Here is a 15701-nt window from a genome sequence, read left to right on the forward strand (position 1 = left end):
GGAGGCGCACAAACATGTTTTTCACTTCCCCCCAGTTGAAGTTTAACCGACGTTGAGTACTCCCCGTTGTGCGTTGCTAGGGGTAAGCACCCCGTGTGGCTTTCTTTTTACGCCTTTTTAATTTTTTTTTTTTTTTTTTTTTTCCATGCCATAAGTGCAACTTTTTTACAGCCATTCGTGCAGGCAAAAATAAAAACGACATTTTTGTACCTCTTGTAAAGCTGCTTTCCTCAAAAAAAGGGGTAGTAACCACCCTTGATGGTGGTAGAGGCTACGCGTAGGTGGAATAACCGCTGGGGTGTCCATTTAGTAGGAGCATCCCCAGCCTTGTGCAGATGAGCAGTCGTTCCTCACCCGGGGCAGTAGCTGTCCAAGTGGTGAAGCGGAGGATCCCAAGGAATAGCTCATCACGCGGCTAGGCTGAGCGGGGTTAGCAGCTGGCCACTTTTGCGCTCAATTGGGGAAGGTTACCTCAGTCACGCAGCGAGACCCGCAGTGGGCATAAAATTGCACGTGGAAGTGTTTTTTTGGATTTTTCGCATTTTTCGGAATTTTTCTAACCTTTTCTGATTTTTTTTTTTTTTTTTTTGACCATCCGATGAGGGAGAAGTAGCTCCTGCGGCTCGCTACCCTGATCGCAGTTTGCCATCTTTGCGTGGGCGGTGTGACCATCTCGCGGTGTAGGAATGAATTCCCAGGGGAGAGAAAAGGAAAAGATTGCGAGAGAGGCCGTCCCTCGTTTGGCAGTGAACGGGCGGGAGCAAGTTGAACAACGTGCATGAGGAGAAGGGGGATTAGCTCTCCTTCGTAGGAGGATACATACCGAGGATGCAAACGACCTCGCCGGGTTAATCCTTTACCTTGTGCGCTTCCATTCAAGTGTTCTTCCTCCCCCCCCGATGTACATCCAGTACCGACTGTTCAGCGAGCACTCCCTGTGGAGGCTGCTCGAAATAAACAGAAGCGAGAACTACATCTTGGCCAGCGAGCTGAAGCACATCATCTGCAAGCAGAGCAACATCAACTACAACAGCAAGATTGACATTTACTTCTCCCTGTACAGGGAAGGAGCAGTTGGCGTGGACAGCGCAGTTGGCGTGGACAGCGCAGTTGGCGTGGACAGCGCAGTTGGCGGAGGGGTTGACGGGGTGGCCTTCCTAAACGGCGAGGACAAAGTGCACAACGGGGCGAAGATCCTCATCCACAGGCACATCAAGAAGAAGTCGAGTCTGAGCGACATCACACATGAGGCGAAGAAGGAGATCAGCGTGGACGTGAAGGAGGAGCAAAAGATAAACATCCCCAGTGAGTTCCTATGCAAAATGTGCAGCTACATTCTAATCGATTCGCACATCCTTGTGTGTAGCAACAACTGTGGCTACTCCGTTTGCAAGACCTGTATCCTCTTCTACATTTTGAACCACCTCGTTGTTCCGGATGGGAAGAAGACAAGTGCCAGATTAGAGATATCAAAACTGAAGGACAACTCTGTGCAGTGCCCCCTCTGCAAAGGTACCCTCAGGTACTGCATTTGGAATAAAAAATTAGAATTAACTTTAAAAAAAATTATAGAAGAAAGGAAAGATATTGACTCCTTTAAACTTAACGTTGACGAGAGGAATACCCGCTTGTTACGTGTTGTAGAGAAGCTTAGGATAGAAAATTTCTCCCCCTCTGGTAGTACCTCCAAAGAGAATATCCTTCAGAGTGACGTCTTCCAAGCGATTGAAGCTAAGTACATTCTCTCCAGCGCAAACAGGAAGGAAGATGAACCCCCTAGGGAGGGAGACGTAAAAATTGCTAACCACTTCCTCTACCTGATGACCAACAATAGGCAAAATTGCACAAAAGAATTTAATATGATTTTTCTAGAATTTGAAAGTCCCATTTTTGAAACGGTGCAGAAGATGAGTGTGAGGGCTGCGTATAATCACCAGGTGGGGAAGACCGCCGGGGGGGGAGCGGCACCGTCGGGGGGAGCGGCCAACCAGCTACTTCACACTAATGATAATTTGGCCAATACCCGTTCGGGACGGAGCGCAGTTGTGGAGCGCACCGAGGACGACGTCGACGAAGATCTGTACAGCCAGGACAAAACGTACGTCATGCCAATCTCCTTCGTGGGGGGGGAAACGTCCTACTCGCTAATCGGCGTCTTCTGTGTGAAGCGCCCCTTCAAGCAGGTGTCCCCCTCGAGCAGCAGCAGCGAAGAGGTGAAGCAGCGAGCCGTTTTGGAGACCTTCCTGCAGAAGTGGTTCTCCGATGAGGTGAGGGCTAATCAGAACCCATCTGAGGTGCAGAATCCGCGCGAGCTGCTCACCCCCCTGGAGAGACTCAAATCCGGAGATGTGTACACCCTAGAGTGGGTGCTCAAATACGAAAAGACGTGCTTCTTCCCCGCGAGGAAACAGCCAATTCATAACATCATCAATAGCAGAAGGCAAAGGGGCAGAAAAAGGAACAACATAGAAATTGTCCTCGACTTGAGGAAGTTTCTAGAGGTTGTTCTAAGTGTAAATAATTATATAAAATATGGGAGTCGCCCAAATAATTATGAGACGAAGAAGGGGGGGGCTGCCCTACCCTCCACTGTAGAGGATGAAGAGGGGAAAAGGAAAGTGGCACCAACCCGGGGGGATAACAAGCAGGGAGATCCCTCTTCATGGCTACACAACATTGGCGGTGCTGATGCTAAGGGGAATCAAAACGATGTGGTGAAAGAAAGGCTAGCAAGCTTCCCCTCTTCCGGGGCGGCAGCATCAACTGGGATGACGAAGCAGAGCGAGTTCCAGGAGATCTTCTCACTTCTGTACAACACGAGGGTCCCCCCCGTGACAATTGGGGGCACCTTCAACGTTAGCAACCCCTACGCTGACTACTGTGCCCTCTTGCCGTTTTTAACAAAGGGGGACTTTCTATTCCTACGGAGGCTCCAGCGCATTTACAAGGAGAAGTACCTGCGGCAGCTGTACCGGCACGTGCGCAGGAACGACCTCAGCATGAACATATTCTTCAACGCCGTCAACCAGGTCTTCTTTTCCGGCGCCAGGTGGGGGTAGCCAAGGAAGCGGCGTTAGCGGTGGTATCCGCGGTAGCGGTGGCGGCGGCAGCAGTGGTAGCCTCAGTAGCGGTGGAACCGACTTATCGTTCGGGATAACCGGGGGTTCCTTCGCCCCCACGGGCGTATCCACTCGAGCAACGTGGCCATCACCGCAATTCCTTTTTTGCGAGCGCCATTCTGCAGTACTCTCCGCAGATTTACGCTGCATACTCTTCGTGGCCGCGTCCCCTCCGCCCGAGTCGCACCAGCTGGGCACCCCTCTATTTGGAGTTTTTTTTTTTTTTTTTTTTTGTTCCTTTCACGGATGTAATAATGTTACACCAATTGGATTGATGCCTTAATGGAACTCTCTTCTTTTTTAATTTAACTTTTTTCCCCTTTTCACGACGGCGCGAGTGATGCGAATGATCGTGTGTGCTCCCTTGGCTTGGCTTGGTCACCCCCCCAGTTGCCGCTCCTCCCAGTGGTGAGTGTGACCGAGGGGAGGTTACTCTCCACGCAGCATGATGAGATTACACCTAAGGGTCACGTGTAATGACGACATGTGCACGTGAATCACCCACCTTCACCCACTTGAAAAAGCCCCTTTTTTTTTTGTGGTGTAAAAGATGCAGCCCTTAGTAGGGGGAGGGGGGCATTCCATTCTGTAGCCTGACTGGAGGAGCAGCACAAGAGGGGCATGGCATCTCTCTGGTAACACTCGGGTATCACTATGGCACCGCTCTGCTTCACCTGGACGGCCGGGGCGGGTGGCGAATCATTACACGTGAATGTGCCTGTGTGGGGAACACCCGTTTGGCACAAGTTGCACGGCTTTATTTCCCGCCCAAAAAATTGTCCGCACGAAGGGGGGAGTGAACATTTTCGAAACAAGGCAAATGTGATTAAGGCGTAATAGGAAGGATGTTTTTTTTTTTTTTTTTTTTCGCATAATTAGGCCGCCCCTTCCCCTTTGTTCTTACTATGACAGCCTTGACTCTCCCTCCATTCATCTCTCTCCCCCGCCCCTTTTTTTTCGCGTATATATTTTTTTTTTCTCACTCAGAGGGGTATTTTTCCCAATATAATGCATAAGCACCCTTGTGGGTCATTCCGTTCGGTAGCATCTGCGTTGTGTTGAGATTGCCTCTGCTTATTCTGCTTCTTCTCCTGCTTCTTATTTTTTTATTTTTTTTTTTTTCCGCTTCAAGACCAGATGCAGTTGGTGCCCCCATCTGTGATTCACTTTTGTAAATTATTTTTCACTTTATTGCTTGCCGTGTGTTTTGTGAGATCAGCTGGTGAATCTGCACGCGTTTGATCGCATCTGAACGTATATGAGCACTTTTGAGCGCCTCTTTTTTGTGCGTTCTTATTTTATGTAAGCACAGCAGTTCGCCTGTTTACTCGTGGTGTTTTCCTTCTCGTGAGATACTGCAACAACTGGGTCGCATCGCTTGCGAGCTGCCTGTAGGTGTTTTGCACAGAGTGAAACTTCTTTTTTTTTATAGGACTCCTTCGAGTGGGCTGTTTCTTCGAAGGTTCACGTGCTTTGCTTTGCTTTGCTCTGCTCTCCTCTGCGTTGTGTGTTTTTTTTTTTTTTTTTTCTGCCCGCTTTAACTGAACAGTCGCGCTGCTGCTCCAAGTTGGTAAGCCCGCACACGCGCTGGTTTCAGCCCGTTGGGGGTTCATTTGGGGCCATCTGGAAACCCATTTGGGGCCATCTGGAAACCCATTTGGGGCCCATTTGGAGCCAATTTGGAGTCAATTTTCAACCCATTTCTACTCCATCTCCACTCCATTCCACCACCCCCCTTGCACGAGCCGCAGAAGGGTTGCCCCGCGGGTCACGCAGCGGATTTAGACGCAGGCCCCGCCGCAAGTCGAGCCTACGTGCCGCCCACGCTCAAACACAGCGATTGCACCGGTTGCACCGCCGCAAGTCGAGACGAACCGCCCCATGGAGAAGCACAAGCTGCAGCCGGGGGAGGAGGCGAAAATCCGGGCCATCTTCTTCTTCATCGGGCTGCTGCTGAGCCTGCCGTCGCACGTGATCGTAAACGTGTCCTTCCTCATAAACCGAATCTACGATGAGGAAATTTTCGTCACCGTCATGGGCATCGTGTCTGGCTGCATGATCATCTCCTCCGTCTTTCAGTTAACCTTCGAAAGGACCTCCTTCAAATCAATAATGCTTTTCAATTCGTTGAATACAGCCAACATGCTGGTCCTCCTAGTAGGCATCTGCTTCTTCAAGTGCTCCAAGTACTACGTCTACGTCATCTGTGGCACCATTGGCTTGTTTATTGGCTACCTCTATTCCGCTTGCACCAAGTATTCCCTCCTCATGGCAATCAAGGTGAATGGCTACATGATCACTGGCATCAGCTTCAGCTCTCTCTTCTTCTTCGCAATCAATTTGCTAATGTCTTATTTTACAATAGAAGATGGGAACGTTAACTCCTATTACAATGCCATTGCCTTATCCATTGGGACCACTGTGTCAGTCGAGTTTTTTATTATCCTCTTCATTTTGTATGCACAAGTCAGCTCCCCTTTCTTCATCGAGCAGAAACAAAAAATTGAGCTTGAAATCTGCCAAAACGCTAGTATGCATAACGATTTGAGTTCCATTGAAAAGGGGAAGACGAAGAAACAGAAGAGCGCTTTATCATCTGATTCGAAGTCCAAGGATGGCGGGGCGAATGCTTCTTTCCTCACCTCGTGCAAAGAGAAAGTGGCCAACTTTAGGGGCATGTTCAACTGCACCAACATCTCCAACGGCGCTTGCCTCATTAAGTACTACTACGTCTGCCTCATCCCCATCTCCTTTTCGATTTTCGTCTCCTCGATTGTCTACCCCCACATGAGTAAGTTCGCGGCGGTTCGCGGGGATTAGCGGCGGTCAGCGGCATTTTTGCGACTTCCTTCGCTCCTACCTTTGTGCATGCGTTTACGGCGGCCCCTAAGCACCCCTCATAATGCCCACCACTGCACCTTCGCCGCCTTACCGCCTTACCGCCTTACCGCTTTACTCACCGCTTGACCTCCCCCCCCGCAGTCCCCAACAAGCTCGGAAAAGGCGTCTACGTGAACTACCTGTTTATGTTCCTGTACCAGCTGAGCGACATGCTGTTTAGCCTCCTCGTGACGGTCTACCTGACCGCCTTCAACTTCCTGAAGCAGAAGTACATCGTGATGCTGTGCCTCAGCAGACTTATCCTCCTGGGAATCGCTTTCAAAATAAAGAATTTGGACGATGGAGACTACATGCGCTCGAACGGGTTCGTCTCGCTGATCATTTTTCTGTTGGGTTCTACCAACGGCTCCTTTATAAATATAAGTTACGCCAGAATAGGGGAGTGCTTCGAAGAATCCAGCACGAAGGAAAAGAACATCGCCGTGTCCTCGTCCTTTTGCGCCCTCTGCCTCCTAATGAGTTTTGCCCTCGCGCCCTGGGTCTGCAAGGCGATCATCGATTTGTGAGGTGCGTCCGGCGCAGCGGAGGCGGCGGCGGTTGCGACTTCGGCTGCGTCCGCGGCTGCGGCTGTTCCTTTGCAGTTCGCCAAGCTTATCGCCCCCATGGCGTTTATCGCGTTTATCCCCTTCATCCCCTTCATCCCTTTCATCGCCTTTATCGCTCCTATCGATTTCACCCCTTTTATCCCTTTTAATTGCCGCGCGCGTCCATTTTTTGGTTCCCCCCTCTGCCCCCTCTTCCCCATGCGGAGATCGCACGGGCCAGGGCGCGAACTTCTGCACATGAAGAAGGCCCCCCACACACCTTCTCGTGCCTCCTCCTGTCAACAACCCGACTTGCCGTTTATAAGCAAACGGGAGGAACCTTCCCCCAACAGTATGCCCAAATGGGTTTTAGCTCAAAGGGGGGGGAAGGTGACCCAGTTGGCGGAAGGAGATAAAATAAAAAAAAATAAATAACGCAACGGGAAAGTTTAAGTGGGAATAAAATGTGATTTCATCCCCCTGTGGGAGTCTACAAGTGTATGGGTGCTGTTGAGCGGTACACGGAGAGAGCCAAACCCACATGGGGATAAACACATTTATAATTATACTTACAGTATTTTATATATGTATGCACACACACGTGCGTTCCTTTCTCCTTCCATTTTTGCAATTCCCTGGTGACATGGCAAATGGGCGCGGCGCCTCTTGCGAAATAGTTCCCCAAGTGGAATGGCCAACGTTGCATTTGCTAGGGGGAGCTTTCAAAATGCATTTTTATTTATTTTTTTTTTTTCCCCTTCTTCTGACCGCACTTCCATCGCGACGGCGTTGCCATGTGGCCATTCCCGCAGAGGTCCTTCCGCGGTCTCTCCCTCGATTTTTGTTAAGCATAAGGGAGAGGTGAACTGGATGTAGGTGCTAAAAAATATGCGTGGCATTCACAAAAGGGTTACCCATTTATCGCCTTTCACAGGTATGTGTAACCCCCTTTTTGTCTACACCCCGGGGAGGAAGGGGAGGCAACAAATTGCCTATCTTCTTATTTTTGGGATGACCAACCCATTTGCCAGCTGAACAGGTTAACCTTTTTTTTTTCACCTGACCGTTCAGGCAATTTGGAACATTCCTCCCAAAGGGAATAATTTATACAAAAAAAAAAAAAAAAAAAGGCAGACAAGTTGGCTTATAAAAGAACAAAATGGGATGTCCTCATCGGATGGGCGGAGGAAGGAGGATCCCACTAATCACCTAAGTAAAGGGAAAAAACGTGTGCATATCTCCTTTTGTTCCTATTCGACGGTGCAGTAATGGTTGGGAGTGAGAGGAGGGGAGAAAAGGGGGGGGTACAGGAAAAGCACTTATTGATACCGCCTACCTCCCCGTGCACACAAAAAGTGGTTACTTTATTTTGACGCGTTGTGGTTTTTTACCTGACCGTTTCTTCGGATGCTTTGAAAATTTGCACTCCGGTTGGTGGCATGCGATTTATACGCCTCAGGTGAGCTTCGTTTAGCTCCTCCGCGAAATGACGCCACTCGGGGGGTATCTTGCCGAGCGCACGTTGCCAAAATAGGTTTGGTCCCCCCCCACGCGGTTACGCTGTGCTCGCATTATTACTCACATGTAGAAAACGTTTGGCTCTTTTGTTTTTTCACCTCTGCGCGATGCTTTTGAATGGTCGCTGACTTTTCCTGTTTTATTTTTTTTCGGAGAATCCCCCTGAGAAGCCGCCAGCCTCGCGAAGCGCAGCATTGTCGTGGCTGAAGTGCGCATGGGCGATTGGCGAGTCAGCGGATTGGCCGAACAGCACATTGCAGAATGGCAGAATGGCGAACTAGTTCTTCCTCCGCTTCTCCGCTTCTCCGCTTCTCATCCGCAACTGCGCGAGGAGCTTTGGCCCCCCCGTAAATAAAGGGTTCACGCGAAGTTTCCCCCCCCATAATTACACATTAGAGGCACACAAAGGGGTATACGCCTCCGTTTTAGTACACCCCTGGTGAGTTTTTTTTTTTTATTTTATTATTCCCCCCTCTGCACCAGGCGAGATAGGAACGAAGGCAACCCATCGCTGCTTCGATTGGAGGTGCTTCGTCCTGTGTGTGCTCCGCCAGATGTGCGCGCCCCATTCAGGGGGATGAACACGCCTTCCTGGAGTGATACTTCAGATAGAGGGGAGGTGGCCTGTCGATTGGGTTTCTTCCCGTAGCAGTCCCGCATATAGCCCCCTCACCTTCTTGGGCAGCGGCTCCAATTTGTGGAGATGAACAGGGAGCAGAGAAGCGAGGGGAGGAAGAACGTGGGGGCGATCCTGCACAGGTACTACGGGCTAGAGGGGCGGAGTGAAAATGGTCAGCAGCACGAGGAAGAAGTAGGTGGAGTGCTTAGAAGTGACGAGGCAAAGTTGAGTGGCGCGAAGGAAAGAGAACCCCGCATGGTGTGGAAATCTCAGAAGAGCGGCAGCCATATGTGCGGGGAGGAACCCACAGACGCGAGCGACTCAGAGGAGCTAAACCAGAAAAGCACCGATTTTAACGTCAGCGAGTACTTTAAGAAGCTCCTAGAAAAGGCATCCCTAAACGATTTGATACAAAAGGCAAAACACATAGAAAAGGAAATTAAGCAAAATGATAACTTCATGCAGTCAGTGGTGTATAACAATTACAGCAAATTTATGGAAGCAGCAGACACCATCATAAATCTGAAGAACTCTTTTGGAAATGTTAAAGAGAAAGTTGGGGAGATAAATGAGCACTTGAGTTTTATAGATAATCACTCCCATTTGGTGAACAACCGAATTGGTAAAAATTATAAGAAAATTAAAAGTTTGCTTCATATTAAGGAGCTACTCAATGGGGTACACACCATCATGAGTATCCCCAGGAGGATGTTTCGTTTTATCATTTTTGGGGACTACACCCAATCGTTGCAGCTCTTTATCGAGGCGGTTCCTTTTTTCCACCAAAATAGAGGCAGGCGTATTTTTAGGGACCTTTATTTGGATTGCGAAAATTTGGCCTCCATTGCGTGTTACTACTATGAGGAGCAGCTCCGGAGGGGTGTCCCCCCCAACGTAGGGGAGGAGACCCAGCGTGGGGAGGACACTCAGCATGGGCAGCTCACTCAGCATGGGCAGCTCACTCAGCATGGGCAGCTCACTCAGCATGGGGAGCTCACTCAGCATGGGCAGCACCCCCCCCACCTAGCGGGGAACTCCCCGGAAGAATTTTTTAACCACCTCTGTGAGCGAGTCATCCCAAACGAACAAGTCACCTCCACCCTCTACCTATTTTTGGCATATGGGAAGGACAAAAAGGAGGTGCGAAATGTGTTTATACGAAACAGACTTGCAGCGATGAAGTACCTACTGTGTGAAATTGCCAATTGGGGGAGCTACCTCCAGGGGGGGACCACCAAAGAGGGAGAGGCTGATAGCCAGTCTGCGAAGGGGATGGAGAAGCAGCACGCACGTCACACCGGTGAGAGTGCCCCCAACGATGAGGGCCATAACGGGGTGTTCAAAACGGTGCTACAGTTGGCCTACACGAAATGGCTAAATTGTTACTTCACCATGATACGGAGCTATGAGCAGCTATTTTTGCGAGACTTTTATTCTGTGGGTGATGAAACCGGAATGAAGGGAAGCGGGAAGGTGGAAGCTCTTGGTGGTATCCCCCGGTTGAGGGCCTTGATGAGGAAGCTGGGTGCGACCACCGCTGATGTGAGGGGCAAAGCGGGGGCTCTTCCCACCAACCCGTCCGCCCACGTAGTGGGCGCAGGCCAAGCCAATTACGATAAGGAAACAAACAGTGGTGACAATGCACCAAACGGGGGAACCCCCCCCTCGGTCGACTGGCAGGAGGAGCACCTGGAGGCCCTACTGAGCACGGACGACGACGGGGAGGTGGTCGAACTGCTGACGAAGATTCTCTTCAAGCTTCTGCAGGACCTGACGGTCGACCTCATATGCATGTTCAACCCCCCGGTGAAACTCGTGGCGCGCTGCGTGCGGGTGCTGCAGGAGGGGGTGATCAGCGAAGCGGCGAGCGATGCGGCGATGAGCGAAGCGGATAATCGATCCGTGAACCGTCTTGGCGCTCACCTTCGCAGCACCCACGTCAGTGACGGGGGAACCGTCCCCCCCTTGATGGAGGAGTTCCTCAGGAGAACCCACTCCGAGCTGCTAAAGTTCCACGTGTACAGCTTGTGCCTGCAGAACGACCGCAGCCTCATGAGCTTCTTCTCCCTGTGCAAGGAGAAGGAAGCTAGTTACATTTTGGAAAACAAGCCCGAGCTCAGTCACCACATTCTGTTAAGCCTGTGTCTTGTCCTCATCGACTTGGAGGCCTTCTACAAAGAGATACCCCTAACCAGCACCGATTTTTATTTCAAAAATTTGATTAACTTTGTGACCATTTATTTTTTGTTCCTTGTGCGGTTCGCGGACGCCTTCATCAGGTACTTCGTGTGCGTCTGGGAGGGGCGCAGGGGAGAAGCGGGTGAAGGTGCCGCTAATGAAGTTGCCACAAATGAAGTTTCCGCGGATGATGCCTCCTCCTGTGAAGGGGACCCCCCCGTTGACAAGGAGCAAATCTTCCGGTGCAGAAACATATACCCCCCACAGGCATACCACAACGATGTAGCGAACGCAGAAGAGGAAGAAGAAAAAAAAAAAAAAAAAAAAACTTGGAAATGCACAGCCAAGTGGATATACCAAAGCGTCACATTTGACGGTGGCGAGTTTCAACACCTCCTGATGGAGAGGAAGAAGTTGATGAGGATGGAATTCGACCAGTTTATAGAAAGCATAATAAAGAAGCACAAATTCGAGGCAGCCAAAAAAAGCGAAATAAATTTCCTCTTCACCCTAGTGGGAATTTTAGACAACATGAAAAAGGAGGGAGTGTCAAAAGTGTACACCGTAATTGTGGACGTGTATAAAGAAGCTCATGCGTTGGTGAATGAGCGGAAGAGGATTAGCCTCCGCTGCACGTTTGAGGATCTCATATATGAGGATGCGTATCCCTTTTGTAAAGCGGGGGAGGGGAACGAAGGCCCAGCTGATGCTTACGCCGATGAGGAAACGCACTCGAAGGGGCTGCCGCCCATCAAGCAGAGGCATCTGAACCCAGCTGCAACCTCCGCGCACTACACGCTCGAAGGGGCGGATGATCAGGATGATCGCTTGAGGGGGCTGGAACACTTGCCCACGCAGGAAGGTGCAGAAACGGATGAGGAAGGAGGGCTCCACTCGGTGTTCATTCACAGGGAGGAGGAACAACAAGACAAAATGAAGAATCGTACCTTTAGCTCGGGGCACTCTGGTGAGCAGAACGATGTGCGGGATGATGGCCATCTTCTTCTCCTCAAAAGGAGCGCGAGCTTCATTGCTAGCGAGGGGGACGAACCAGGGGAGGCTGGACACGACGCCATTTCGGGCCATACAGGTGGAGAAGTCGAACGGGGAAAGGCAACCAGGTTGGCGGTCGAAGGAGACACCCTAGCAGGGGAGGACCCCTCGAAAGGGACCAACTCGGACGAATTCCGCTCCGATGACGACTATGAAAACAGCCAGGATGACACGAACAAGCACACCGTCGGCATTCGCAACTTTGCAAAATTTAAATTCCTCGAAAAAAGAAACGAGCTAATGAACGCCTTCGTTTCGTACTACTTAAATAAAATGTCGCGAAGTGTAAGGGAATTCATCCAAAGGGAGAAATGGACTGAAGGGGAGAAGACCAAACTAGTGAGCAGAAATTTTATATACCTCTTGAATAACATTATCGCGGTTCATTCCCACCTGGCGTCCTTCTTGGAGAGCAAGGCGATTAGTGCAGCTGCTACTGGAGCTGGAGCTGCTTCTGGCCACGCGGACCATTTTAATGACGTGAAGGGCAAAATAGGGGAGGCGCTGGAGCGGGTGTGCAAGGAGTACGCAAAGGGGAAGAGGGGAAGGACCTCTTCGGAGCTGCAAGCAGGGGGGGACAATCATGACGGGGGCGGAAGCCGAAGCGACCTGGCCAGCACCCAGCAGAAAGAAACCCACGATGAGAAAAACCTAGAAATGTACATGTACAAATTGTACATGTGCAAAATGAAGAACTACAAAAGAAATTTGCACTTGGAAAACAAAAAAATTATTCTCATGATAATCAAAATTTTGTTTAAAAATTACAGCGAATATGTGCGCGACTTACATTTTAATGAGTACGGTTTTGAAATGTTAAGAGTTAATTTTTTTTTCTTCTTTCACTGTCTGAAGGTTTTTGTTCCCCTGGATGATGAGCATGTGTTGTTCGTAATTCTAAATGAAGTCTTAATCAGCGCATATGAGCGCTCCACGAACTTCACCCCCTCCAGTGCAGGGGGGAATTCCCTATATCAGGCCTACCTACTAAACGAAATTGACTGTGATGTGGGGGCCAATAGGGATTTTATAATGAACAGCTTGAGGAGGGTATAGTCTGTTAGGGGGGGGTCCCAAGTATGTGTACTTGTGAGCGGCAGTATGTGCGGTTATGCATTTGCCTATTTGCATTTGCCCGTTCATGGCCCGTTCATGGCCCGTCCATGGCTACTTTATGGCCCCTTTTTTCAAAATGTATTTTTTTCCCAAAGTCGCGTCGACGGCGGTTGATTTGTTCAAGTGTGTTCGTGTGTATCTCTCTGAGGTGTTTTAAAAGGGTGTAGAGTTGTCTCCCCCTTGTGTAGCCGTATGTACGTGTTTTTTTTATCCCTTTAGCTTGGCGCGCATTTTTTTTTTTTTTTTTTTGTATTCCCTCTGACTTATCAAGGGCGAATGTTTATAGCGGCAAGGTGCTGCCCTATTTGTGTGCAAGAACAACTGTTTCATTTTTTTCCCATTTTTCCCTTTTTTTCGTATTTGCATTTTTGTGCACATCGCATGTGGGATCGCTCATTTGAAGAAACACCTTTGAACCCCTTCAAGGGGCATATAATGCTGGCGCTTTGGAGAGGCACACAGACAGGGCAATCACACATGTGTATAAAGCCACTCGAGCAGTTTGAAGCTCCTTCTGGGACACGCAACAGTTCCCATTCTAATTTTTGTTAATTTTCAATCTGTGAGCGGCATACACAGGTTGGCTACTACGTGTGCACTTACTTGTACATGTGTGTGTATTTGTTTCCCCCGCGAGGGAGTGGAGTTACAGCGGCGGAAGCTCCATTAAGCAGTTTTTCCCACCGTACGTGTGTTCACTGCGTAATGAGGCACATGGTTGCCTTTTTCACAGGGGGAAGACCCATGTGTGGCAGTGGACGTACCAGTTTGTAACTAGCATATTAGAGTGACGCAAAAAAAATGCCATTATTGTATGAACAAGCGGGGGGGAAGAAAAAAAAATTCCGTTATTGTATGAACGAGCAAGAAAAAAAAAAAAAAAAAATACAATTATTGCATGAACAGGCAAGAAAAAAAAAAAAAAAAACAGCCATACGTTTTAAAAAGAAACAGCCATTTGATGTTTTAAAAAAATATAGCGATTTCGAGGTCTGGAAATGAGGAGCTGTTCGAAGTAGGCTCGTAAAAAACGCACACCGCCAACCGGTTAGCAACACTGCTCCCCGAGGCAACAGATTGGCGACGCCGCGCCCATTGCCAACGGACTGAAAAGATCGCGCTTGTAACCCCCAGAGCGGAAAGAAGGCAACCAAATGGAAGCGCAGGGGGAGCAAGATGGGGGGGGAGGCAAAAAAGTGTCCATGAAGTCTATTCAGTTCATATGGAAAAAGGCGCAGGAGTTGGAAAGGGACCATTTGCTAGGTACCCCGCAGGGGGGAAAGAGGAGAGGCCGCAGCGGCGCGCGAGTGTGCCTGAAGATATGCACACGAGCATGCATACATATATATATACATACATATGTGTGTATATATTGCCATATTCATTTATGCACATGGGCGTGCCGCCCCTGCACAACTGCAAAGCAGGCGGACGAACAACGCCCACCCCCTTTCCCCGTCGTTTCCCAAATGAGCAGTTTCCTTCCTGTGCACCCTGTACATCGTGGAGGAGCTCAACGAATACGTAAAGGGCAATAGCACCGATATAGGTATGTAAGATTAGGCATAAATAGGCCAGAGGTGCCCACCGGATGGGGGCAAAACGAATGGGGCAATCACCAGGGTGGAAAAAAAAGAGGAAAAGAAAAATCGCATCATGATGGACACCCGTTTTTCACTTTATTTCCTTCTTTTGACGCTCACCCACTCTCACTCAATTCCACCCACTCCCACCTTGAAGAGGCAAAAGATATATTCCTGCAGTGTCTAGACAAGGCCGAACATATCCGCCCATCTTTCGACGCAGTGGAGTACACGAAGTTAGCCGATTTTTGCAAAAGTAACAGGCCGAAAAAATGAAAAAAAAAAAAAATACCCACTTTTTGTGCGAAACTGAATAAGCCAAATGGGTAAATAATTCCATTCTGTTCCCCCCTCGCAGAGCTATTCCTAGCAGCTGACCGGCATGACAGACAAGCAGAAATAACAAAAAAAACGCTGCAAATGTTTTTCACGTCTCAAATTTTTTACGAAATTTTAAATCACTTCCGAAAATTAGACGAGGATGAGAGGAAAAAATATTTGTACGCCAAGTACAAAACGGTTTATTTGAAGAAATGCTTTGACAACGGCATAAGGCCCGAGCCCGGTTCTCCGCGGAACGCGGGGGGCGAGGCACCTTCGCCAGGTTACCCTCGGGGCGCAGGCTTCGCTCCGCCCATGCGTATACATATACATATAAGTATACATATGCATATATGTACGTGCATACGTACGTGTGTACAGCCCCGCTTACAACCACACGGACGAATGCGCGCACACCTTTTGCAGCAGCGCCCGGTGATGGAGGCGCCCCCGACTGGGGAGAGATGCACCAAGGAGAGCCCAACGAGCAAACCACCCAGGAGGACTACACGGAGAAGTGTGAAAGCTTAATGGACATGCACAAGTTTGAATTGGGTTAAACAAAAAGGGCAGCCCCGTTGGCATGACAAACGAGTGCCCCTTTAAAAAGTTCGCTCCATTCGACGGAGCACGCATGTACCGCAGCACGGGTTTCAAATATGATTCCCATTTGTTCCCTTTCAACTTCCCGCAGAGGCCTACAAAGCGCAGCAGAACGGAGTTGACTTTGCCGCGAGCTTGAAGCATGCGCAGTATGCCGTGAATGGTG

At 49.5% G+C, this 15701-nt stretch overlaps 4 protein-coding genes across 4 annotated transcripts, besides 13 other annotated features; all 4 read left to right on the plus strand.

Moving 5' to 3' along the window:
• The first annotated feature begins 305 nt into the window (after nucleotides 1–305).
• Nucleotides 306–335: a microsatellite.
• A 260-nt stretch (nucleotides 336–595) lies between these two features.
• On the plus strand, nucleotides 596–3059 carry PVX_081590 (hypothetical protein, conserved; the record flags this gene model as incomplete). The annotated part of the gene is made up of 2 exons (XM_001613543.1): nucleotides 596–1097; nucleotides 1138–3059. The coding sequence occupies exon 2, from the start codon at nucleotides 1323–1325 to the stop codon at nucleotides 3057–3059; it is 1737 nt and encodes a 578-aa protein (XP_001613593.1). The 5' UTR covers nucleotides 596–1097; nucleotides 1138–1322.
• Nucleotides 2151–2173: a microsatellite.
• Nucleotides 2701–2720: a microsatellite.
• Nucleotides 3060–5000: 1941 nt separating the features above from the next.
• PVX_081595 (hypothetical protein, conserved) lies at nucleotides 5001–6526 on the plus strand (the record flags this gene model as incomplete). The annotated part of the gene is made up of 2 exons (XM_001613544.1): nucleotides 5001–5910; nucleotides 6102–6526. The coding sequence occupies 2 exons, from the start codon at nucleotides 5001–5003 to the stop codon at nucleotides 6524–6526; spliced, it is 1335 nt and encodes a 444-aa protein (XP_001613594.1).
• Nucleotides 6033–6140: a microsatellite.
• Nucleotides 6216–6298: a microsatellite.
• Nucleotides 6527–6677: 151 nt separating the features above from the next.
• Nucleotides 6678–6754: a microsatellite.
• A 431-nt stretch (nucleotides 6755–7185) lies between these two features.
• Nucleotides 7186–7243: a microsatellite.
• A 1522-nt stretch (nucleotides 7244–8765) lies between these two features.
• Nucleotides 8766–12968, plus strand: PVX_081600 (hypothetical protein, conserved; the record flags this gene model as incomplete). The annotated part of the gene is made up of 1 exon (XM_001613545.1): nucleotides 8766–12968. The coding sequence occupies one exon, from the start codon at nucleotides 8766–8768 to the stop codon at nucleotides 12966–12968; it is 4203 nt and encodes a 1400-aa protein (XP_001613595.1).
• Nucleotides 9193–9289: a microsatellite.
• Nucleotides 9299–9474: a microsatellite.
• Nucleotides 11305–11351: a microsatellite.
• Nucleotides 11873–11940: a microsatellite.
• A 327-nt stretch (nucleotides 12969–13295) lies between the features above and the next one.
• Nucleotides 13296–13319: a microsatellite.
• Nucleotides 13320–14016: 697 nt separating this feature from the next.
• On the plus strand, nucleotides 14017–14867 carry PVX_081605 (hypothetical protein). Its single transcript, XM_001613546.1, has 2 exons — nucleotides 14017–14577; nucleotides 14769–14867. Exon 1 carries the CDS (start codon nucleotides 14183–14185, stop codon nucleotides 14564–14566), a length of 384 nt encoding a protein of 127 aa, XP_001613596.1. The 5' UTR covers nucleotides 14017–14182; the 3' UTR covers nucleotides 14567–14577; nucleotides 14769–14867.
• Nucleotides 14233–14266: a microsatellite.
• Nucleotides 14868–15701: the final 834 nt, after the last annotated feature.

The sequence above is a fragment of the Plasmodium vivax genome, chromosome 2 (genome assembly GCF_000002415.2).
Source record: "Plasmodium vivax chromosome 2, whole genome shotgun sequence".
Taxonomy (NCBI): Eukaryota; Apicomplexa; class Aconoidasida; order Haemosporida; family Plasmodiidae; genus Plasmodium; species Plasmodium vivax.